The sequence below is a fragment of the Chionomys nivalis genome, chromosome 15, assembly GCF_950005125.1.
Source record: "Chionomys nivalis chromosome 15, mChiNiv1.1, whole genome shotgun sequence".
In the NCBI taxonomy this organism is placed as follows: Eukaryota; Metazoa; Chordata; class Mammalia; order Rodentia; family Cricetidae; genus Chionomys; species Chionomys nivalis.
The window spans coordinates 953,897-968,878 of NC_080100.1; the positions used below are offsets into that span (position 1 = coordinate 953,897).

The 14,982-nt window shown below is 49.6% G+C and overlaps 1 protein-coding gene across 3 annotated transcripts; it reads left to right on the forward strand.

Annotated features, from left to right (window-relative positions):
- The first annotated feature begins 680 nt into the window (after nucleotides 1–680).
- On the forward strand, nucleotides 681–12,628 carry Slc6a18 (solute carrier family 6 member 18). Of its 3 annotated transcripts, none has more exons than XM_057790054.1 (12): nucleotides 681–837; nucleotides 2,256–2,396; nucleotides 2,609–2,746; nucleotides 3,800–3,981; nucleotides 5,793–5,903; nucleotides 6,572–6,684; nucleotides 8,582–8,710; nucleotides 9,044–9,225; nucleotides 10,397–10,445; nucleotides 10,714–10,893; nucleotides 11,095–11,257; nucleotides 12,437–12,628. In XM_057790054.1, the coding sequence occupies exons 1-12, from the start codon at nucleotides 681–683 to the stop codon at nucleotides 12,626–12,628; spliced, it is 1,737 nt and encodes a 578-aa protein (XP_057646037.1). The 3 variants fall into 3 exon arrangements, with proteins under 3 accessions (XP_057646037.1, XP_057646035.1, XP_057646036.1); XM_057790052.1 differs by lacking the exon at nucleotides 10,397–10,445 and adding an exon at nucleotides 10,091–10,295 and having other exon boundaries at nucleotides 9,044–9,200; nucleotides 10,734–10,893; XM_057790053.1 differs by lacking the exon at nucleotides 10,397–10,445 and adding an exon at nucleotides 10,091–10,295 and having other exon boundaries at nucleotides 9,044–9,200; nucleotides 10,764–10,893.
- The last annotated feature ends 2,354 nt before the right edge of the window (nucleotides 12,629–14,982 follow it).

The following is a 14,982-nucleotide window of genomic DNA, read 5'->3' on the forward strand; positions in this document are numbered from 1 at the left end:
ATACCAGAATGCCCCCTTTATTGTGTTCAGGGGCAGCTTATATAGGGTTAGCCACGCCCCAGCCAAACGCACCAGAAACCATTCCCCTGCCATCAGGAACTCCTGAGGGGCTCATGCTCAGAGCAGCTGTAGGCACTCAGATCAGGGGAAAACAAGCTGTTTACAAGAAATTCAGGGTCTGGGGGTTCACAGCTCCCAACACAACACTTCTGTTCACATACTGCCATAAGCTTCAAGGTGTCACCCTAGAGGAAGAGGAGAACACTTTGGGGTTTGCTCTGCTGTCTTTTATGGAAAGCGAGCATGTATTACTTACACTACAGACTTAGTTACAGAATAGGTTTAATGGCCATTCTGGGCATCCTGCAGGCCCTATGGAGCATCCGGTCTGTATTGAGTATGGTGCTGGCTGGTTCTGCTACTCACCGAGTACATGATAAAGAAAACCTCAGGTAGGCTGGTAGATGCAGGTATAAAGATGGGCTCTGCAGTAGGCAGGAACTTGATTCCAGTTAGCAATTAACTGGGCTTCTTTAAATAACTGGAGAAACATTGTAACGAGGGGCTGACTGCTCCGGCTTCAGTCCAGCAGAGATTCCAGAAGGCTTGCTGGACTACTGTGCTGCAAGGTGCCCATCCTACAGCCACACCTCTCAGCATACCCAGGGTGATCGCTCGGCATGGCACAGGCCTCGGGGATGGACCCACTTGTGGATATGGAGGATGAGAGGCCCAAGTGGGACAACAAACTTCAGTACCTCCTGAGCTGCATCGGCTTTGCCGTGGGACTGGGTAACATATGGAGGTTCCCCTACCTGTGCCAGACCTACGGGGGAGGTAAGCCGCCTGCTCCCAACATGCTCCCTGTCCAGCCTTTTCCGCCCTCGGGTGGCAACTGTCTCTTCTTGGAAATTATATTTTGCCATTATCCAAAGAATAGCCTAGTGCCTTTGAGTCGCTCCTGGCACCCAACCTCCTAGGATCTTGAGTAAGAGTAGAATGTGACATCATTGTTGCCTATCAGATTGCGTCTTGGTCTTGGATGCAAGCAGTGGACTCTGGGCTCCCATCACCACCTTGGTGTCCAGCTAGATTCAGGGTTGGTTTCTTCCTGGTTCTTTGCATAATATTATAGCAAGCTGCTTGGCTTCATCAATGATCCACCCCCAAGGCAGCCGACCCTTGGCACAGCACAGGCTTGGGTTCTGAGAGTCAAGAGGTTCTCCAGAACACATAGGACTATGGACACTTTTACTGATCATTAAACTCTACCCATGACAGCCTATTACTTAGTAAAGGAGCAAAGTCACTCCCCCATACACACTCACAGAGCCTCTCTTCCTTAGATACCTGTTTCCCTTCACATAGCTACAAAAACCACATTGATGATAGCTCTGTACTGGGGGTGCAGGAGGAAGAGATTTCAAATATAGACTATACTGTCTTGAGAGCTAACATGGAACAGCTCCCAATAGGACAGTTGTGAGCTTGTGGGGCCCAGCTGGGACATTAGGCTGACTTGTTCTCCAAATTTTCTTAGCTTCTATATTGTGCATGTGTGTGTGTGTGTGTGTGCGCATGTGTGTGTGTTTGTGCATGTGTGTGTATGTGCATTTGTGTGTGTGTATGTGTGTGTGTATGTGTGTGTGTGCATGTGTGCGCGTTCGCATGTGTGCGCACGTTCGCATGTGTGTGTGTTCGCATGTGTGTGTGTTCGCATGTGTGTGTGTATGTGCAAGTGTGTGTGTTTGTAGGCCACAGAACAACATCAGCTGTTTCCTCAGGTACCATCTACCTTATTTTTTTTTAAATACATGATCTCTTACTGACCTGGAATTTGCCAAGTAGGCTTTGGCTCGCTGTCCAACAAGCTACAGAGATCTGCCCACCTCCCCCACCTCCGGAGCTTAGATTACAAGTGTGCACAACCATGCCCAGCTTTTTACAAGGATTCTGGGGCTTGAACTCAGATTCTCATGCTTGCAAAGCAAACATTTTAACCACTAGGCTATGTCCTTAGCCTCCGCAATACTACTTTTAAAAAAAGCACTAAAGGCCCTAAGGTCTGGGTGGGATCTCCTGGTCATTCTGCCGTCCCTCGCTCTGGTGGGATGACCCAAATACATGCTGGGAACAGACACTGCACTTAAACTGTCATGAGCACGGCTTGATGACACCATCACTCCGTCGACCACGCTGATCAGCCGTGGGCACCCGAGGCTCTCTGGTTATCTGCTCACCCTGTGTCCTTGCAGGGGCCTTCCTCATCCCCTATTTCATCGCCCTGGTCTTCGAGGGGATCCCGCTCTTCTACATCGAGCTCGCCATCGGCCAGCGCCTACGAAGGGGCAGTATTGGCGTGTGGCGGACCATCTCTCCTTACCTTGGTGGAGTAGGTATGCCCCATTCTCAGACCGTGCCACCTGCTCAGGACCCTTGGGGACCTCTTAATTGAGGAGAGGGGCACTTTATGGTGAGAGACAGGGCAAGCATAGGAAACAGGGCAAAGACAGTTGGAAAGATACACAAGCAGCTGTGACGGGCCACGTGTAACTGGACGGTTCCATTTATTCTCTACCTGACTTTGGGTGCGTTACTGTGTCTGCAGGCCTGGGCTGCTTCTCAGTATCCTTCCTGATCAGCCTGTACTACAACACCGTTCTTCTGTGGGTCCTGTGGTTCTTCCTCAACTCCTTCCAACACCCGCTGCCCTGGAGTACATGCCCATTGGATCTCAACAAAACGGGTAAGATGCCGCGCACCGAGCCGCCGTGTTTGCGCTCGGTGCGCTATTACCCAGTTCGCGAGCTTTGCGCAAGGGGGCTGGAGGTTAAAACACACACACACACACACACACACACACACACACACACACACACACACACGGAGGGAGAGGGAGAGAGCAAGAGAGAGTGACACGGGTCATCCTTGAATTCCCCAAGAATGCCCACTTTATTGTGTTCAGGGGCAGCTTATATAGAGATAGCCACGCCCCAGCCAAACCCACCAGAAACCACTCTCCTGCCATCAGGAACTCCTGAAGGTCTCGTGCTCAGAGCAGCTGTAGGCACTCAGATCAGGGGATTACAAGAAATTCAGAATCTTGGGTCTCACTGGTCCCAACAGTAAGACCCCACTGGGAACTTGGAGGCTCTATGTGTGGCTCTGGAGCAGATGAAGGCAGAGCTACAGAACACATACCTCACTCAGGTCTCTTCTCTAAAGGGCACATTTGAAATCCAGTCAGAGTCATGATAGTTTTGTTTCCAGAGAGGCACCTAGCCTCTTGCAGAGTTCTTCATCTTGGCCTTGGTACCAAAGAGAAGCAAGAAAAGGTTCCTGGGGCCTTAGGAGATGAGTTGATCCCCAGACAACAAGTTGTACATGGTGGTGCATGCTTATAATCCTAGTCCTGGGGAGGCAGAGAAAGATATATCTCTGGGGCTCACTGACCAGCCAGCCTAGCCTCGTTGGTGAATGTCAGAACAATAAAAGACTCAGTCTCAAAGAAGTTGGATGGCATTTCTAAGTTATCCTTTGCCCTACATGCACATGTGTGTGCACACACCACAGCCACACATATATACACATACATACACACATGCACACAGATGCACACAAGGGGATCCTGAGCCCAAAAGGGAGGTGGTAAAAACAGCCCAAGTAGCCCTTTCAGGGCAGTTCCAGGCTGTGAAGGGTCTGCCATGCTGGCGCCTGTAGTTCATGGGTAGTGGTTAGGGAATGGTGTGGATTGTCTCCAGACTCTGAGGCCAGCCTGTAACAGTGCTCTTGGCTCCAGGATTTGTGCAGGAGTGCCAGGGCAGCGGCACTGTGAGCTACTTCTGGTACCGGCAGACTCTGAACATCACATCTGACATCAACAACACAGGCACTATCCAATGGAAGTTGTTCCTCTGCCTGGTGGCCTGCTGGGCAACTGTGTATCTGTGCGTCATCAGAGGCATTGAGAGCACAGGGAAGGTGAGTTGCGCTGCCTGCACACTGTGCGTGGGGAGCTTGTGTGCCCGAGATGCTTTCTAGAACTGGCCCCTCTTCGCTTCTCAGTGTTTCCTTCGCCTGGTCCTGCCTGTCCTGGAACTAACATGTATCTAATGGGGACTGACTTTCTTCTGTGTGTTCATACAGCATGTCCACCCTCCTCTGTGTGTATATATTGAATGTGAGCTCTTATTGATAGCCTCCCATTGGGTTTCTTTCATCCCACTCTGAATGCTTTCTCCTTAGTGGGGTGTTTAGACCATTCACACCTGGTGCGTGTGACTGGGATTAACTCGTCCATCAGGTTGTCTTCTGTGGGTCCCACCAAACCTCTGCTCCTGTTACTCTTCCTCTGGGAAGTCACATCCCATATGTCCTCCTTGGATTGTTACAGGGCCACCAAGAGCACTGACTGCTCCTACTCAGCGGCAGCTGACCCCACATAACCTGTGCCTCCTCCTGTTTCTCTTTCCCTCTTCTCCCTCCCTGGCTTGGCACCGCTTTTGCTTTTAAAGTGTTAATAGCACCAGCATTGTCTGGCTCTGCTGTGAACAGGTCATTGTCTGTCAGGGACAGAGAACAGTGGTACTATTGGTTACTGTGGTTCTCTGGAACAGGAGAAAGCCACGCATGTTATCATGCGCAGGTTCTGTTCAGGTGGCCATTTGGACCCTCACACCCTGGCTCTGCCTTTGATTGCTGGCTACCGAGCATCTGTACAGAATCCACACAGCCTGTCACGTTCTCAGCAAGCTCTTGAAAATGTACCAGTGGGTCCTGTGGTCTGGCTCATGGGGTTTAGGCACACACAGAGATTATTGTCCCTTGAATATCCTTTTCATGTGGACACTTAGAGGAAGCCTGAAATACCAGCTGAGGACCAGTGCTGGCCCAGTGTAGGAGAGGAGACTGTGGGCAGCTGTAGACAGGGCCTAGCTCTGTGGTCAGCTGGAGTATCAGGGAAGCGAGGATGATATAGAGAGGACACTGGCCACATAGCAAGAACTGAGTGAGCCCAGAATGAGGATTAGAAGGAGTTTGAAGAGGGTCTCAGGATACAAGGTCAGGAACAAGGCCGTCCAAGAAAGACTGAGTAGAGTCCAACCATAGCTATTGTAGAAGGGAGACATAGCAGGAGAAGGCTGGAGAGGCATCTGGAGAGGGGGAGGCTGTGGGCTATGGAAGGGGAGGGGGAACTGAAGGAGGGAGTCCAGGATATGAGGAGGAGCCTGGGGGATGAGGACAAAGGCTGGGAATGGGGGCAGAAGATAAAAAGAGGAGGCTGGGTGGGCGGTGGTGGTGCAACACTCTGGAGGCAGAGGCAGCCGGATCTCTGTGAGTTTGAGGCCAGCCTGGTCTACAGAGAAAGAGTTCTAGGACATCCAGAGCTGCTACACAGAGGAAACCCTGTCTTGAAAAATGAAAGAGGAAGAGGCCGAGGGGTAAGAGGTTAAGGCTGGAGCAAAGACTAGGAAGAGAGAGCCTAAAGAGGGGACACCTCTTTATGGGGACCAATCCTTGTTCGTGAGAGAGACCTGTGTATCCTAGGACCTCAAGGCTTACCTCAGCTGACTCCACAAGGCACAGATGTGAAAATGGAGGCATGTGTAATGTTGGCCATGAGCCCAAATCATGAGTCTGACCTTGCCCTGACCCCACATTCCCAAATACCCAGTGCTGGCCTGGTCTGAGAAGAGTACTGGGACATGGGCCCTGGCCGTCTTCTCAGCAACTCCTACAAAGGCTTTCTTGGGGCGCAGTCCTATCTATGTGTCATTCTTTGTCGCCCTCAGGTGATCTACTTTACAGCCCTGTTTCCTTACCTGGTGCTAACCATCTTCCTCGTCAGAGGTTTGACCCTGCCTGGAGCAACAGAGGGCTTGACCTACCTGTTCACTCCCAACGTAAGTAGACCTTACACTCTTAGGGGTCACGGCCAGGGTACATTGTCAGTAAAGCTTGCCAAGTCAATGCGGAGTGAAGACACCCACAGGGATCAGGAGGGGCATCGTAGCTAGATGAAGCGTGCATTACTTCCATCTGGGGCAAGTAGATAACTGAGTGGGGAGACACATGAGGGAAGTTGGGGTGCAATTGAGTGTAGTTCAGACAGAGACTGGCTGGGGATCAGGTGACCCACCTCTGGATCAAGTACTAACCCCTGCCATGCTCCCCATAACCAGTGAGGTACAAGATTCACGAGGCCTGTACCCAGAGCCTGTGACCCTTCTAGATAACCCCAAGATCCTGGGAGTTTTCCAGCACACTTCTCCTAGCATGAGCATCAGAGAAAGAGTGGATAAAGATGGTTCATATCCCTCAGAGCACCTCAAGTCACACTAAGGCCTAGGAGGTAAAGACTCAGAGACCTAGGTCTGTAGTTCTTGAGCCAGGGGCTTGTCAGACTCATCTCAGAACTGAGTCTGCTGCTACCCCCAGGCTGCTCACTTCTGAGACGTTAGAACGAGTTATATTCTCCTGCTCATGGGTGTGCCAGTGTTCTGAAATAGTCAGATGGAGAAGCGGGTATGGTCTGCCCACTGCATAACCAGGCCACCCCCGTTCATTCCAGATGAAGATTCTCCAGAACCCACGGGTCTGGCTCGATGCAGCCACCCAGATTTTTTTCTCCCTGTCTCTGGCCTTTGGAGGACATATTGCTTTTGCAAGCTACAACCCGCCCAGGTATGCAGACTGTTTGTGGGGTGTGTGTTTGGATGCCTTTACAGTCCCAGCATTGAGTCAGCACACCTGAGACAGACACAGCAAATTGGGATCACGCTGTCGGATAAGGGGAATCTCCTGTGAACTCCAAGTGGGAATTTCATTCTGAATAGGGGCTTCTTAAGACTTCCTGAATAACTATTACTGTTTTACTGAAGATAATGCACGATGTCCTCTGAAGGTTGTCAGGTTGGGCCTCAGTGGCAGGTCTGGACTCCACCAAGTACCTAGCTCACCCAAGGCCGAATAGGGATGTAAATTGTATATTACAAAAACAATTGAAGATGCTTGAAGAATTCTGGGGTCTTCCCTTTGGACATAGCAGAGCAATGCAATGGAAAGGCCTGGGCCCAGTGCGGCAGCAGATCATGGTCAGATCCCAAAGAATACGAGAATTTCACAAGTTATCTTGACTCAGTGGCCAATAGTCTGAAGTTGATCGGAAAGGGTTAACAGTTGTTCTTGCAGAAGTACTCTCTGGTGGACTTTGTGTGAGGTTGTGGTCCAGGAGAATCCCCACCATACTGACTGTTAGGCAATTGTGCACAAGCTCCTTTCTGTCGTGATCTCTGGTTTTGCTTTTTGTTATGACTGACATAGGTAGCTTCATTTTCTTTATGACTTATTTTAAATTACATTTTCCTTTTTTATTAAGAGTTTTTTAATACAACCTTTTCTCATTTTACATAGCTATCCCTGTTCCCACTCTCTCCCCTCCTCCCGCTTCCTTTACCTTCTCCCTGCCCCATCTCCCCATCCACTCTTCAGAAAGGGTGAGGCTTCCCATGGGGAGTCAGCAAAGTCTGACACTTCACTTTGAGGCAAGGTCAAGGCCCTCTCCGCTATATCGAAGCTGAGCAAGGTATCCCTCCAAAAAGAATGTGCTCCTGGATGTCAGTTCAAGCACTAGGGATAAATCCTGGTCTCACTGCCAGTGTCCCCACAGACACTGTGCCCCACATTTAGTGGGCCTAATTTGGCCCTATGCAGGTTCACTTACTATCAGTCAAGAGTCAGTGAGCTCTCACCAGCTCCAGTCAGCTTTTTCTGTAGGTATTTTTTATTTTTATTAATTTATTTTTATGTGTGTGAGTATTTTGCCTACTATGCATGTGTCTTGCTGTGTGTCTGGTGACTGAGGAGGTCAGAAGAGGCCAGATCTCCTAAAACTGGAGTTACAGATGTTTGTAGGTACTGAGAACTTAATTTCAGCCCTCTGTAAGAGCAGCAAATACTATTAACCACCAAACTATCTCTCCAGCCCCAGAAACTTCATTTTTGATGACAGCGTTTGCATGTCTTTCACACTGGGCAGGATGCAGACCAAAATGTGCATAACATGTACATGTACCATAAAATCATATACGTAGTGTTAAACTTTCAGGTCTGACGCTGACACACACAGATGCTGCTGCCGGATACCAGGGTGCAGTGCCACTAATCTAAACCACTGGGCCACACCATGACAGACTCTAACAAACCAACTTTTTGTGGCCATCCACCTTTCTATAGGACAGAGGAGGTCTCTGAGTGTTTGTGGTAACTCACTGGCCTGGATTCACTCAAGGTGCACTTATATGCATTCTCCTTGGAGAGTAGTCTCAAAAGCCTGCATCTATGCCCACCACTCCATGAATCCCTAGACCCTTGGTGGTTCTGAGTTGGGTTGTAGTGGAGGAGTGTGGGGAGAGGCTGAAGTCATCCTGGGAGCATGAGATCAGTCCCCATATCCTCTAGGTTCAGAGTGAGCCTGCCTCAGGCTGTAGAGGTGCTAAGGAGGGAATCATTCACGTTTCCTCCCATAGGAAGGCTGGTTCTGACCCAGAAAGTCCCATGATGGCCATGTGCTTGTGTCCAGGAACAACTGTGAGAAGGATGCCGTGACCATTGCCCTGGTCAACAGCATGACGTCCCTGTATGCATCCATCACCATCTTCTCCATCATGGGGTTCAAGGCGACCAATGACTATGGGAGGTGCCTGGACGGGTGAGCATAGCTGTACTGGAACAGGCAGTCTTAACTGTCCTATAACTCCTATATTTTACATGTCTGCAAAAGCAGTGTCAGGTGAATCTGTCTCCTCCTCATTCATGCCCACAGAAGAGGTGCTCCTATTCTTAGCTCACAGGCAGAAAGAGCCTCCTCTTTCCAGTGCTGGCCAGACACAGGTATCTGTGGGACACCACAGGGTCTAGAAAGGCTGGAGTCCTCATCTGGGTGCTGCTATTTGTTTCAGAACTTCCCTGGGATATTGGAACATTTGCTGGCCATTGTAGAGCATCGAATCCTCTCCTCACCAGTCTCTTTCTGCTCCTGCAGAAACATCTTGAGCCTCATCAATGAGTTCGACTTTCCAGAGCTTAGCATCTCTAGGGATGAGTACCCAGCTGTCCTCATGCACCTGAATGCCACTCACGGTGAAAGGTTGGCCCAGCTCCCACTGAAGACCTGCCATCTGGAAGACTTTCTGGATAAGGTACCCACAGGAACAGGACAGGAGGGCTGTCCCTAGGAAACCAGGGCCACATAGAGAGAATTCTGAGCTGCAAAACGCTGGGGATATATCTCACAGGGAACCCCAGAAAAGCACCTCAGTCTGCCTGCATCTAGCAGACAGGACAAATTTAGGATGACAACATTGCTGGGACACAGAACATGGAAGCCACAGTCTTGTCATAGAGGACAGTGGGTGCTGGGGACCCATAGGTACCAGACTAGGGATGGGGGGGAAGATCCTCAGGGCAGTAGTTCCTGACCTCTGATCCCAAGGCCATAGATTCCCTGCTCAGCTGATTGATATTCAAGGAAAAGCGCCCCCTTCCCTCAGAGGTGTGCCTGTGGCCTGTCTTCCCAGAAAAGCAGTGTAGCATTTCTGACACCAGAAAGCATGTGTGTATATAGATCATGGTGTAGAGTGTGTACATATCACAGTATGGGACACACATGTCATGGTAGGTGTGGGGATGCACATATCACAGTGCAGGGTTTGCCTATGTCACGGTGTGAGGCATGAATGTATCATAGGGTAGAGTACACGTGAGATAGTAAGGGTGTGCATGTGTCATGGTGTGGGTGCACATGTATTACACGTATCACAATGAGGGAGTGTGTATGTGTTACAGTGTGGAGCACAGATATGTCACTGAATAGGGCACATGTGTCATGGTATGGGTTGCGTACATGTTATGGTGCTGTACACACATGTTGGTGTGTATACATGTGTCACTGTGTGACATGTATACATGTTATAACGTAGCACATTCAGGTAAAGGTACGGATGCACATGTATCAGGATGGGGGTGTGCATGTGTTATGATGTGAGTTGTGTGCTGTGCATGTGACCATAGCATAGCCTCTGTGTTGCAGAGTGCCTCAGGTCCAGGCCTGGCCTTCATCGTTTTCACAGAAGCTGTCCTGCACATGCCAGCCGCTTCTGTGTGGTCCGTGCTCTTCTTTGGGATGTTGTTTACCCTGGGTCTGTCCTCCATGTTTGGGAACATGGAGAGTGTCATCACACCACTATTTGACATGGGGATCTTACCCAGAGGTATCCCCAAAGAAGCCATGACTGGTAAGTAGATGGGTGGAGGGCCTGTCCTTACTGTCCACCCTGGGCTTTTGTCCATCTTGCCCATTGTTCAACAACTAACACACTTGGAAGCAGAAGTCCAGGGTCCATGCTCCTGGGGAAGGCCGGGGACAGGCTCACCTCTAGAAGCTGGGAAACCCCAATGGCCTCTTTTTGGGGAATAGTAGTAAGAAGGAAAGGATAGGGGGAAGATAGATAGGAATGGGGAGAAGGGAGGTATAACAGTTGGGATTCCCTTCCCCTATGCAAACAGAACCCCATCTCTAGCAGGTCCTCCCTGCTGCCTGGCAAAGTACTGGGAGAGATAGGGAGAAAGGAACCAAGGGATGGGGGTCAAGGAAACCTGAAAAGCCTCCTGCTGCCCAGGGCCTCCTGATCCTCCACCACACTGCCTCTCATCCTGCTTACCTTTGTCCCCAGGGATGGTCTGCCTTGTCTGTTTCTTCTCAGCCATCTGTTTCACACTGCAGTCTGGAAACTACTGGCTGGAGATCTTTGACAGCTTTGCAGCTTCTCTGAATCTGATCTTTTTTGCCTTCATGGAGGTGGTTGGGGTCATCTATGTTTATGGGATGAAGCGGTAAGCTGTTCCCATGCCCCCTTCTCAGGGCAGCGTAGGGGATGGAATGGGTGGTGTACTGGATCCTGGGAACTGCTCTGCCCTGGTACCTTTAGATTCAGGGTGGGCTCAGGGTGCCCACTGCTCTTGACTTTAAAGGATGGGCTGTCCAATGAGGCCACACAAGGGAACCTGAGCTAGTATTTCCTGTGTTTTCTGCAGGTTCTGTGATGACATTGAGTGGATGACTGGGCGGCGGCCTGGGCTCTACTGGCAGGTGACATGGAGGGTGGTGAGCCCTATGCTGCTGCTCAGCATCTTCCTGTCCTACATCATCCTTCTGACCCAGAGACCGCCCAGCTACAAGGCCTGGAACCCCCAATACGTAGGTCCTTCTCATGAGGCTGTGGAAATCCTTCAGGCTTTACCTAGCATCCATGGTGCTCCCCGTGGCTTAGTGGTAGTGTGGTCTGACCACTTCTGGTAACTGGGAAATTAGGGGTGTAAATAGTTGGTTGTCTATAAGACTTGAGGATGCTAACATTCCAAGGCTAGGGCTTTCGTGAGCAGAGTGTGGATCTCAGTGGTTTCTAGACTCTAGGACAGTGGTTCTCAACCTGTGCTTTGCAGCCCCTTTTGAGTTCAAACAACCTTTCACGGGGGTCACCTAAGACTATAGGAAAACACAGATATTTACATTACGATTCATAACAGTAGCAAAATTACAGCTATGAAATAGCAACAAAAATAATTTTATGGTTGATGGGTCACCAAAGCATGAGGAATTAAATTAAGGTGTCAAAGCATTAGGAAGATCCAGGACCACTGCTCTAGAGACATAGGTCCCACTGGCCTCTTTCTTAGGGACATTTCACTTTCTCTGTGTGCTTTGGGACAAGCAGATGGAAAACTGCTCATTTTTAATATATGTCAAGATAATTGATGGACAGGGGATATTGTATAGTTATCAATACGGCCCCAGGCTTTTCACAGTCTCCTAAGGTGGGTTGGTTGCTTCCAGCTGTGACTCTTGATCTATACCCAACTGCCTGGTCATCAGAAGCACACATGCATGGTTCAGAACTTCACCTGCATCTGTGTCTCTCATTATCATGAGTGCAATCCTTTCTAAGTCCATCCTAGAGAGACCTGAGCAGAGCAGCAGGGACCTGTATACTTGGGAGGCTGTATACTTGGGAAGTTTGCATGAGAACTGTCTCGTTAGATGTATTTTATACCTGCCCATGCAAACACACAAGAAGCATCTGAAAGTTGGGTGAGCTGTGTTGCCACGTCACAGAAGAGAAATATGGGGACCCAGAATGATGGCTGTACAAAGCTGCCCTTTTGGGGGTACTCACCCTCAGGAGAGGTTGGGGTAGGAGTTCTGGCCAAACTTCTTTCATTTCCCCAAGAATCTGTGTATTCACTGTTTCAGGAAGTAGGGAGTGAAGTTGCCATTTTACTTAAGTTGGTGGCCAAGGATCAGCCTAGCTCCTCTTGGGGATGGGTGGTGTGGTCCCTGCCAGGACATATATCTGAGCATGCCCTTCTGTTTCCACAGGAACACTTCCCCTCAAGAGAGGAGAAGCTCTACCCGGGCTGGGTGCAGGTCGTCTGTGTGCTCCTGTCCTTCCTGCCATCACTGTGGGTTCCAGCAGTTGCTCTGGGTCATCTGTTGTACCAGCACAGACGGAGGTGGAAGGATGCACACCTAGAGAGTGGTCTGAAGCCACAGGAGAGCAGAGGCTGCTGAAGAACAAATCCAGAGTAGACCAGGGTGGGGGAGTAGACCTGTGCCACTCAGACCCAGACTCATTACACTCCGTCCATGACCGAGACCACATGATTATTGCGTTCCCAGCTTTCTGCGTGGCAGAAACTCATAGGCTCAGGGCGGCTGCGTGATGCCCAATGGGCATCTGTGTGATGCCATTTCTCCAAATCTATGTTCCCTAGGGTGCAATCTGTGTGTGCATGGCTTCCCCTGAAATCCATGCTGAATGGGGTTAGTCCTGAGTGTACTTGGTTGGCAGTAGCAGGACTATGGAATCCCCTTCCTATGAATGACCTCCAGATTGAGAATTCCAGGAATTCAGTCCTATGGCTGGCTTTCAAAGGCAAGCTGAGCTCAGTGGGAGAAACCTGACAGGCGAGAAAGAAACCTCTTCCTTGTCCCATATCAGCCTGGAGTCACCACATCTATGAAGAGACCCACAAGTACAGATTAGAGATCATTAGAGAACCCAGTATCACACAACTACAACCAGTGCCACAGAGGTGGGGTGGGGTGGTCAAAAGCTGAGGACTGTATCACTGACTCATCATACATATTACCTATTTTGTCTTTCAAGCATCTAGGTTTTGCCTGTCGAGAAAGTGCAAAAATGCTACTGGTCAGTCAGTTTCTACTCTCTCATGAGACTAATAATAATTTTTAAGCTCACATCTGTTCACTCACTGTGGCTCTTTACTACCCAGTCCTCCGAAGCCTTCAGGCATAGCCATGACTTCAGAATCCCAGAAGGGCTCTTTCCCTCTGTTTCTCGGTGCTGAGATCCCCCTCTCCTCTCCTTTCCCATCCTCTTGTTTTCTGCCCCTTGCACCAACACTGTGAGTGAAATCAAGGTCATCTGAATCCTGGAGCCCTAGACAAGGATGTCCACTTTTGATTAGTCCCTACAGAGCCATCTACACCAGCCAGTGGTTTTGTGATGTCAGTAACTGCCCAGGCACAACAGACACTGGTGTCTTGAAGGAGAAATGGGTCATGTGGTACTGTCCATGGTGCTGACATTTTAAGCAACAAAGGTTTATGTGTGCAAATATGTCTCTTACTGGAAGCCATCCTTGCCGTGGCCAGCTCAGATCAAAGTAAACACAGGTTTTTGGGGATGCCTACCTGCAGATTCGCTGAACACCACACGCGGGATGAGCCTCAGGGAGCCCAACCCAAAGTGCTCAAGCCTATGGAGTGTTAAATCCTGGCCTTGGTGCAGCATCCTGGACTGTGGAAACTGTCCATGCCCACCCATTCTGCCATTGATAAATTCTCTTGATAAGAAGGGATGTAAGAGTCACCTATCTTTATACAAGGGGTATTTCGTGTTCATATTGTGTTTCAAAAATACTAGGGTGTTGTAGGGGACTATTGTTAGGGGAATTTTTTTTGGTGTAGAACATATAAAAGCATCATAGGCTCTGCTGACACCTTGGAAGAATATGCTTTCTGCCAGGAGCTGAGAAGAGAGCATGTGTGCTCTTGATCCCGGAGCCCAGAACATGGAGTCCTGTTTAACTCCAGACAACAAGGGCTTGGGTGTTCATCTCTTCAAGAGCAGTCCATTCTTGATGCAGTTATAAGAATATCTGCACCAAAGGGAAGATGGCAGGAGGCATGCCCAATATGTATCCAACAGATGGACAGGTAGACAGATCAGAGGCACACCAGCCTCTGTTAAACAGGCTGACTGTTTGGAGCCTCTAGTGAGTGCCTGGAAAATTGGGATGGCTGTCAAATCGCTGTCCAGGAGGAGGTGAACAAGGGCCAGGACTGCAGAGCAAAGGTGAACATCCTGAGCCTGCATGAGTATACCTACCTGCAAGATATCCTTAAATTGACCCTTCCCTTGAGAAAAACATAGGCTAGGCCTGCCCAGCAAAGACTGAACCACAAAACCTGCAACCTGAAGGAACACACCACTCCTCAGGCCAGGGTAATAGTATCCACCTGGAAATGAAGCTGCTATGAACACCTGTCAATTCTGAGATGAACAGAGTCCGTGTCTTCCTCCGCCATAGTATGAGCTCTCTCTTCTCCTCTCAGCGTTTTTCTTCAGCCCAGCTCTGTCCTACATCTAAGGTTAGGATTGATGAGGTGTTCCTCTACACTCTAAGGTGAAAAGTAATTGTGTAGTCCAGGTGATCCTGAGAACACACGCTCAGACGAGCCAACTTGCTGTATGAGAAGAACCCCCCTCTTACAGAAGGTGGAATTGGAACTCATTGTGAAAAGCACCACTCTTATGGCTAGGGAGTCTACAGAGAGGACAACCTGAAGCAGATGAAACAGATGATCCCAGGCTGTTGTCTTATCACAAAGACACGTTC

Bases quoted from the DNA above. Each gene is read 5' to 3' on its own strand.
- Slc6a18 (XM_057790052.1), top strand. From the start codon at position 681: ATGGCACAGGCCTCGGGGATGGACCCACTTGTGGATATGGAGGATGAG. The intron at 10,894-11,094 runs GTAAGCTGTTCC...TGTTTTCTGCAG, and splicing joins TATGTTTATGGGATGAAGCG to GTTCTGTGATGACATTGAGT. The intron at 11,258-12,436 runs GTAGGTCCTTCT...CTGTTTCCACAG, and splicing joins AGGCCTGGAACCCCCAATAC to GAACACTTCCCCTCAAGAGA.